At 40.0% G+C, this 10,009-nt stretch overlaps 2 protein-coding genes and 1 non-coding gene across 3 annotated transcripts; all 3 read left to right on the forward strand.

The window, feature by feature from the left end:
- Positions 1-407: 407 nt before the first annotated feature.
- INS49_008806 (uncharacterized protein) lies at positions 408-687 on the forward strand (the record flags this gene model as incomplete). Its single annotated transcript, XM_043169545.1, has 2 exons — positions 408-414; positions 479-687. The coding sequence occupies 2 exons, from the start codon at positions 408-410 to the stop codon at positions 685-687; spliced, it is 216 nt and encodes a 71-aa protein (XP_043027225.1).
- A 2,886-nt stretch (positions 688-3,573) lies between these two features.
- INS49_008807 (uncharacterized protein) lies at positions 3,574-4,676 on the forward strand (the record flags this gene model as incomplete). Its single annotated transcript, XM_043169546.1, has 4 exons — positions 3,574-3,759; positions 3,822-3,958; positions 4,163-4,551; positions 4,612-4,676. The coding sequence occupies 4 exons, from the start codon at positions 3,574-3,576 to the stop codon at positions 4,674-4,676; spliced, it is 777 nt and encodes a 258-aa protein (XP_043027226.1).
- A 204-nt stretch (positions 4,677-4,880) lies between these two features.
- Positions 4,881-4,985, forward strand: INS49_008808. Its single transcript has one exon. It is a non-coding gene; the product is annotated as a tRNA-Ile (tRNA).
- Positions 4,986-10,009: the final 5,024 nt, after the last annotated feature.

Consider the following 10,009-nt stretch of genomic DNA (forward strand, 5'->3'; position numbering starts at 1 on the left):
GCCAGGTCTGGGGCCAATACTCCAGGCACCAATCGACCCATTCGTGTCCACCGGGGGCTCACCTTCACACCCCATCAGACAGGTGACAGACAGGAGATGCGCCATCTGGCTTGGGCTGTTGTCGGACTGTCGAGACAGGGTCAACTGGAGAAAGTCCAGGAGGATGCTGCAATGCAGTCATCAGAATTCAGCGTTCGATATCACTGCGGGTCCGAAAGCCCCTCGGGTTCACAGGCCCTTATCGGTGCTCCTCACCGGTCTGAGGGGTTTGTCGGCGTCATCCAATACCAAGAACGGTTTCTATGCAAACTGCACCACTGGGAAACCAACCTGAATCTGATCAGCTAGCCCTTGTGTCTCCTCCCCGTGGTGTGAGCAGACACGGCGCCAACACTGAGCAGGCACAGATGCCACGTGCACATCGTGAGGGCCTTCTTCAACACTGGCCCCACTGACACTCACTGACATGCCTTGCCAGGCCAGACGTCAGCAAGTCTGCACCACCGACATTACCACATGCTGCCTGTATCTTGCAGCGTTGTTTGTATATCCTCCTGCGAGGTGCTTACAACTGGCAGTCGCCATCTCGAAGCACAGCCTTCTGTGAGCAACGTTGGCAACGACAAGACGCTGGTACTGATCCGCATCAAACAGCTCATGGGCAACACCGCGCCGGCTGCAGCATGAGGAGCCTGTGCAGAAAAAATTAATGGTTGCCCGGGAAGTGACATGGCTCATTTCCAAGTGACTGGATGGCATCGACGCCGCAACGTTCAACGACGGCTGTCGTTGGATTGCCCCCTGAGTTCGCCGTTATTGCCATGGCTTTGCGTGGCGACACGGAAGCTTTGCCTGCCGCCATGGAAGCCCAATCAACCTCGGAACCGTAAGACTAAGGTTGCACAGCTCCCATGAGGCAGTTTACCTGGACCGCCATTGCTGCGTCCAGTGTATATGAGTCAGCTATTGACAGCTGGACCCGATACGTAAAGTTCAACGGTCGGGATTGAGCGCCTCTGCACAAGATTTGGGTGCCACAGGGTTTTGTTAATAAGCCTCGACTGCGCCGAGCATGACGATGAGCGACGTTGGAGGACCTTGGAGAGGAAAAGTAGAGGGAAGTTTCAAGACTTGAGAAGAGACAAAAGCGAGCAGAAGGATCAACCAGGCCCCCACGAAAATGTTAACAGGTGCCGGCGGAAGGCCCTATGGAAAGTTGTCTCCTGTGGAGACATGAGCGCTTTCTATCCTATCCAAGTCTGATAGATGTATAATTACCCATTTTGGACGAAGACTGGAGTAGTGTTAAGATAAGCTTGGCTATTGAGGACTACTACGGCCCCGCTGTCTCCTATATTGATATTGAGTCTTTACGTGTTTTCAACCAGCTACAAAGGCTGTGATTAGCACTTTATGTTAAAGACCCGTGCTATTTATATGGGTTGTAAGATGCTGAGGGGGAAATGTGAGGCATGATATTATGTGAACTGCGTTAGAAGCTCCATGGAATTGGACTTGGCTGAGATAGTATTCTCAATGAACACTTAGTGGGGCGATGGGACCAGCAGGTGCTGGCCATAGTCTGCGGCTAAGACACCCTATAAGGATCACTGTATATTTTTGAGATGTTTAGGTTGCTTTAATATTGCGGACTGATGGACCTGCAGACTATATAACATGCCTTCCCTTCCATTCAAAGACCACTTTGATGAGTATTCGTCCCTTCGAAGGCCGCAATGCAGACACCGATTGCCTGGTTATCTGACCTTGCCACGCAGCAGCTGTGTTGCAAGTTTCTGGTTTCGCTACGTCAGTTGGTGATTGGGTTCCTGGTGGCACCTGCGTAGGCGAGGGTCTTGCCTTCTAGAGTCCATTTGGGTTAGATGAGATGAGTTAGTATCACTGCAAACAACCTGGTTAAAGTGACCCACTGTAGCTAAACGTGTGGTTTGGTGAGTTCAGATGATAAGGCCACTGAGCGCGCTGGGGGCTTTCCAATAGAGCTGTGGCTACTGGCAGGATTGTCACAGTTTAGAGCTGAAGATTATAAACCATGAGATGATATGCAGGTATGATCCAGTGTTGTGCTGTGCTTAAGCTCTGTGTTGTCTGTCTTACAAGCGTGGATGTTGGTAATACCTTGACTTCCAGTCTCAACATGAAGCTGTGTTCTCCACACTGATAATGGTATCATTATCGCCCTTGGTCAGGGCTTTGTCTAAGCTGCTAGATGAATCTTTTTTCTTATTTAATGAGCAAACATTTGCCTTTGGGAGTCCCGGTCCCACGCCACACGGACAGTCCAGTGGAACACAAGCAACCGGTTCCTGTCCAACCATACAGCTGGAATATAGCCAGACTGGACGGGTGGTGTGTGATTCTACAAAAACAGCACAGCTACTCTGTGGAATGCGAGTGCAATAGATTCGGAAGCAACACAGTCATCAGGCATGTGCGAGCCGGCCGAGATGCTGAGTGCTTTCCAAAGCATTGAAGTTGGAGTTGAGGCGAACAGGGTTGGAAAGGCGGCTGATAGGATTCGGCTGGCGATCTGATGTGTGCTTTTTGGCTGTTGAGAGTTCATGGGCTTCTTGATGGTTTGGGAATCATGTCCATTAAAGAAGGGGACGGAACAAAACGGCCTGGGTGTACTGGTCTATCACTTATGCTCCACCTGCTAATATCTATACTTGCCGTGTGGAATATGCTTTGATACACTCTTAGTCTCTTAAGGCTTCGGCCACATTATGTTTTTTTTTAAAAAAAAAATTAACTATTCATTAGTTTATCTGCTATCTACTTAGCTTTCCAATTATTCTTCCCTAAGCTTATATATAAATTTGCATTTAGCTTAATATATTTATTTACATTTTATTATTAAAGAAACCTTAAACTCCCTTTTTTACGGTTTATTTTTAATTATTATTTAATACTTTAAGGTATTTTTTAATTATTTATAATAAAAAAGTAAAATTAAAGTAATATAATATAATTATATTTCTTTATATTACTTATTTTATTATAAATATCTTATTTACTTTTCTTTAAAAGTTTTATAATAACTTTATAAAATAATTATAAATAATTATTAATGGAATTATTCTTTATTTTAACTTTTATTAAAGTTAATAAATTAATTAATAAGGGTTTTTTTAAAGCTTATATAAGATACTTATTAATATAAATTTAAAGAAATTAAGTTTTAATTAAAATTATATTTATAAAATTATTATATTTTATATTTAAAATTTATTATTATTAACATTATATTTTTTTTAACGCTGAGTGTTTAAGCGTTTATTATTATGTGGATGGACTGGATGCATATTGCTTAAGAAGCATATATATATAGATTAAAAACGAGACCACCACTTAGTCTCTTAAACACCGTATAAAACACTTACAAATCAAGCATGGGCTTCCGCCACAATCATCAATTCGGCCAACATCGCTCATCTCAGCCAGCACTTTTGTCCGCTTGCAGACCTTGCTTCTCTTACCATCAGCAGCGAAAGAATATATAAAATACTTTCCTACATAAAGCCGATTAGTTTGCTGGCTGTCGCAGCTCTCATGATCCAGCCAGTCCCAGCCCTGTTCGTGGCCCTCGTTCCGGAAGCCATCGCAGTCGGCATGGCCTCAGTCGGCAGCGTGGTTCCAGCTGCTGGTTCTGTTGTTGGCGGTGTGGCAGATGCCATCGGAACCGCCAACAATGACAACAAACTGCATCGTATCAAGCGCGTACCGCAGGGCGCCGCGGTGAGCGCTTGCTCATCATCCTCTGCGGGAGAACTGGGACAGGGAAGTCCTGGACGAGTCAGGGCATCTGGGACCATGTCGTGCGGCTTATCTTTCCCGAAGTTGAGGTCAGCGATGTCATTGAGGAGCCTGGAGTAGCAAGGTCTGTGGACAATGAGCCGCCTCAGGACAGTGGCGAGGAAGAGTGCATCAGCCTGCGGTCTGTAGAGATCTACCTTGACAGTCTCTTTGATCTCCTCTGAGCATCACAGACAGGAGCGAAAAAAGCTGAAGCTTCTCAAGTCCAACGGCATACTTGACCCTAGTGACCATTGTTGCCGCGTTAAGGTGGTGGATGGAAAAGGCCTTGAAAACGCACTGGAGAAAGCCACACGGACACGTCGCTCAGAGCGACGCTAACCAGAGCCCGTCACGGTGCCATTGCTTCACCTGCCTTGAGCTTCTCCGCGGCCGGGTCTATCACCTTGGTCGATCTGGCCAGCCACGAGAAGGCTGACGTCCGGGCCGATTCAGCTGAAAGCAAGGCCATCAACACTAGCCTCATTGCGCTGATCGATGCATTGGGCCAACTCAAGACGGCTCTGCGTAGGGCTGATTCCGGTGATAGGAAGGGTCAGACAGAACAAAAGGCTCAGAACAAGGGAAAGAACCAACTGGTGACAGGTTATTCTGCGGGAATGTCAACGCCAACCCAGGCGTCCAAAAGTCGGGACATCAAACAGATCTGGTCATCAGATCTTCTGCCTCGGGTCATCGGTGCAATGGTGCTCAGAGGCAGTGAGAGCCGGTCTGGTGAGTAGCTTGAGCTGAAGCCAAAGGTGATGTCCATGGCCACGCTTGACTTTTCCTCAGTCGACTCAACCAAAAGCTCAGAGAACACGATGGACTCTTTGAAGGTCTTGGCCCAGGCCAAATAGGCACATTCATTAAACCAACTAGGACACAACTCAACACAATTGCTTGGCTAGCCCAGGAAACTAACAACTAGTCTGTAGTTCATGTCTTGATGAAAGGATAGACCAAATAACATTTTATAAACCCAAGACATAAGTCAAAACAAGAAAATTTGAAATTATTTACTGAAGCCACTACTTAACAAGCTTTTCTCCAAAGCTTACAAAGGACCATTGGAGTAGTGGATTATCTCGTCGTTCTTATATTTGAGCCTTTGTGCTCACATATGGTTAGAGATGCGAAGGTCACCAGTTCGATCCTGGTATGGTCCAAATTTTTATCTCAGTAGGAGCAAAGTTCTTTATCTAACTCTTGTGCTTTACTCATTTATAATTTTTAAAATTATGTTTTGCATTTTATAAACCTTTATACATGAATACTCATACTTAATAAGATCTGACTCTATATTAAAACATCAGAAGATAACTGAGAATTCTGCTCACGTTGAATACCACACATCAGCAATTACTGACCATTACGCTGACAGTGTTGCCGATAATACCGGCCACGTCCTGGGGCAGCTCGTGCGGGAACCACACAGAGGTTCTAGTGAGATGGCGAAATCAGGACACTACCAAATCAACAAGTTTTGGCGATGGAATCATTCATTGATCAATTCCCATGGAAGACTGTATCCATGAGATCTTTGTGAGGAGAGTAATAAAGCCTCCATAGAGAAAAGCCATACATCGCTGGGACTTCTCAATGGCGTATAGGGAGCTGAACGACCTGACAAGAAGTCTTGCCAGGTCTCTCTTTGGGCTCAGGTTAGACCAGAGAGAGTGGTGCCAGTCTAGATTGGCCGCTTCTATGGCAAGACGGTGTTTTTTTCTCTCGCATCCTTCACAGGCTGGAGCACGAATTTTGGAACATCGCCCAGAAGGTCGGGGCATCGATTCTACTGTGGTCGTTCATCATCAGCCGCTCAGAATGCCCTGGACAACCCACAGCCGCAGCTCCCCGAGATCGAAGCTGGCTTGTTCCGCTCTCTGGAAAGCTATTCAGAACCAAAAAAATGGTCGAGACTAGGATTTGCTCAACAGTCGGTCCAGAGCACGCAGCATACGTCGCGGACACGTCAGGGACGGCTGGAACACCGAAAGGAGCTATCGTTACCCACAGAGCAGTTGCCGCTAGCCTCCACGAGCATGCAAATGCCAAGGGGACCTAAGCTACAGACGCAGAGTCTTGTTCTCCCAGTTTGCCTCTGACTCGTTCGATGCATCGATTAGAGATATCTTCACAACGATCGAGACGAGCTGCCTTTGCCTACCGAATAAGAATGAACGAAAACAGACCAACATCACAACCTTCACCGCAGAGAGCCAAGCAAATTCGACATTGATTTTGGAGGCCAGAGCAGACGTGTGGCAGTCATAGTAGGGTGTGAATGGGTCGCCCAGTAATTGGCGTTGCAGGGGCTCTTATTAAAAGAGATAGCTGCCACCCATTCTGCTAAGAAATTTGCTTTATAAACTGCTCTTCTTATAATATAAACCACAAATTACGCCTCCCTGGGCTGTCTCCCACAAGACGCCTGAAGTCCCTATTGATAGTTGTGTGTGCGGCTATAATCATTCCGGCCAGAGAGTAGACTTTAAGTGTATAAGGGTTCTACATCGCTTGTGAGCATAGCCAGCGCCCATCCGCTATTTGTAATGTTTCAGTATGTCCATTTCTGGACTTTCCACCTATGCTTTTCTTTTTTCCGAGAGAAATTGTCGGAAAGGCTTAATGTCCTGCGGTCTCAAGGAGTTGAGCCACGCGCCGTATGTGTTCTTCGTTTAAATGCCTCGTCTGCGGTCCAGGAAGAAGTTCTAAGCTGCGCGAGATCTTCTCCCTTTCTTATCACCTGGGATAGGCGGCATTCCCTCGACGGCCGCCGCGTCCTTGAAAGAGCGAACGACTCGGCAGGCGAAATTATTAGAACCCGGCTGCTGTGAAAAACTGTCGTTTGCCGTTGACAGTCATCCGCTCCCTGACGGTTGCTTGCATGTCATTGTATGCGAAATTACCAGTTCCAGTACGTTTCTAAGTTCCCGCGGCAAGGCACTGTGTTCTCCGGACATTTCTGGCTGGGGACGAGGGTGCTTTATTCCTCACGTTGACATGTACGACTACGCGGAGTAACATTTTGTTGGTATGACTTGAAACGCTATATGACTCCCTGTTCCGGCGTCTGGTCAATGACGGGCCTGCGACTTAAGCCGGATGTGTTTACTTGCGGTCGAGTCAGCACTCCGTCACTAACGCTCATCCACATCTCGCTTGCGCCCACTCGTCGTTGTCTTTATCCATTGTTTCACGTATCGTCTTCTCCGTCCTGGCCCGTTTCAACCACAATGCCGTTTGCGGCTGCGGCAGCAGCCCCCGCCATGGAATCCGTCAGCTTCCAGCATGAAATCCTCGACATTCTTGTCAATGACCACATCCGCGCCGGGTCGAGCGGCGGCTGCGACTCGCGGCCGCTGTTTCTTTTCCAGCGTTTGTCAGCAATGAGGGACTACATTCACAAAAGAAGAATCACATCCGCCAACTCTACAACCTTTGGGCGCAAGCAACACGAGATAATCTTCCTGCGTCATCATCTTCCAGTCGAGTGCCGTCAATTGCGAGATTCATGTGGCTCAGGCCCACGGTGTGAGCCACATTGAGCTCCTCCTGCAATGGCTTTCGCTGGCTTCACCTGACCACTGCCCCTCGGTTTCTTCAGGTTTGCCTTTGGGTGGGGGCATACGATAGCCATTTGTCATCCTGAGCTATGTGAATTACAGTTTCTGGTATTAAGGCTACCAGAAAGCTCTCATGTGGATGGATGGTCATGATTTCATAATAACCACAAAGACATCAATACCGTCGGCGTCAGTCCCCATGAACATGTTCTCGGGGCCCCATCTTTTCATCAAGCGCTGCTCAAGCAGTCGAATCGGTCCCCGTCCCAGTTGGTACACAGCCCGGCGCCCTCCCCGCTGCGGCCACGTCCAAGCGGTGCCGCAGCAGCAGCTCCAGCAGGCTTAACACACTTCGTTCATGCAAAGCAAACCCCTCGTGCTTCAGGAGAAGCTGTTGAGGCAGTGTACCAAGTAATATAAGCAGGATCCACTCAGCAATAGGATCTACGACACCTGTAGTTGATAACTATAGGAATGATAACGCCCAACAAAATATGGTAATTAAGGACGGCGGTGTGTGGGTGGTCGTCTTCCCAACATTGGGGATGAGAGGAACTTCCTTGAAGAGATATTCTTGATTGGATAGTATAGGCAACTGTAACACTCGGCTCGTTTTCCTCTTGCTTTTAGCAAAGATGGATTGGTAAGAGGCTGACTCTGGCTGCTCAAACATTACTAGCCCTCTAAGGTATATATACATTAACATCATGTCCCCTAACCTTCCCAACCCGCCATAATAATAAGTGTGTGTTTTTTAAAAGTAAAGCAGAAATACATAATATATAAAAAGATAATTATTAAGGACTTTTCGCAATTATCTTATTATAATTATATAATATAAATAAAAGTTAACTTAATTAATTTATTAAATTAAATTAAATTAAAAATAAAAATAACATATTTAATTTAAGTTAAAAACTTAATAATAAAACTTAATAATAAAACTTAATAATAAAACTTAATAATAAAACTTAATAATAAAACTTAATAATAAAACTTAATAATAAAACTTAATAATAAAACTTAATAATAAAACTTAATAATAAAACTTAATAATAAAACTTAATAATAAAACTTAATAATAAAACTTAATAATAAAACTTAATAATAAAACTTAATAATAAAACTTAATAATAAAACTTAATAATAAAACTTAATTAATATAAACTTACTTTTATATTACTTTCTTTTAATACTTTATAAGAAAAATATAATATATAATTTAATTTATTAATAAGTAATTTTTATTAATAAATAATTTTTTTAATAAAGTTTATAAACTTTTATTAATATTAATTATATTAAATCTTTTATTTTTAATTAATTTAATTAATTTAAAAATATTAATATAAAAATAATATTAATTTAAATTAATTAACCATTAATAAAAAATATATATTTAATATTAAATAATATTAATTATATTATTAAAATATAATTTCTTATAAATTATAAAAATATATAATATAATTTAATAATAAATAATAAATATTAATAAATAATAAATTTTTATAACTTTATTTAATTTTAATTAACTTTAATATTATTTTAAAGTTAATAAATAAATAAAAACTTAATATAAATTAATATTAATTATTTTTAATTTTTTATTTTTAATTAATTTAATTAATTTAAAGTAATTAATATAAATATAATATAAATTTAAAATAAATAACTTTTAATAAAAAACTTATATTTTATATTAAATAATATTAACGTAGTTTATTATTAAGTAGTTTATATTAATAAGTAATTTAATTTTATAATATTTATTAACTTATATTAACCTTAATACTTATTTAATATAAAATATTTAATAAAATTTAATATTAATTAATATTAATTACTTTTAATTACTTATTTTTAATTAATTTTATTAATTTAAAGGGATTAATGTAATTATAATATAATTAAAAATTATTAAGGTTTTAATATAAAGGCTTTTATTTAATGTTAATTATGCCTTAGTTTTTTATATTAATCTTGCTTTAATTTACCTACTTAAATATTTAATGCATTAAAAATTAATAAATATATTATATATTCTTTATTAAAAGATAATAAAATTCTTTTAATTATTTAAGTTATTAAGAAATTTAAAAAAAATTATATAAAACCCCTTAATGCAGCTTAAGCTATATAAATCTTTAATATCCTTAAAATTACTTTACTTTATAAAATAAATTAATGATAATTTTATAAAAATATATGCATTAATTAGCATAAACTTAATTAAATTAAAAAGTAAACGCTTATTTAATATATTATTAATTAAGATATTTAAAGATTTCTTTTATATTTTTTAATATAAAAAATATAATTAACTTTTTATTAACATTATATAATGCTAAATTTATTAATAAATATTAAATTTAATGCTTTATAAATGCATAATTAAGCCTTAAAATTAAGTTTAATTATTCTTATAATTATTAAAAAGCTTTTTATAAAGATTTAAAGATTATTAAAAATTAATTTAAGTTATTTTATAATATAATAATTAAATATTAAATTCTTAATAATAATCTTTATAACTTTAATAAAATTAACTTTATAATAAGCATAATTACTTTAATAATAATTATTATATATATTAATAAATATAAAAAAGTTAAATTAATTTA

This window comes from Diaporthe citri (assembly GCF_014595645.1).
Source record: "Diaporthe citri strain NFHF-8-4 chromosome Unknown scaffold_3, whole genome shotgun sequence".
In the NCBI taxonomy this organism is placed as follows: Eukaryota; Fungi; Ascomycota; class Sordariomycetes; order Diaporthales; family Diaporthaceae; genus Diaporthe; species Diaporthe citri.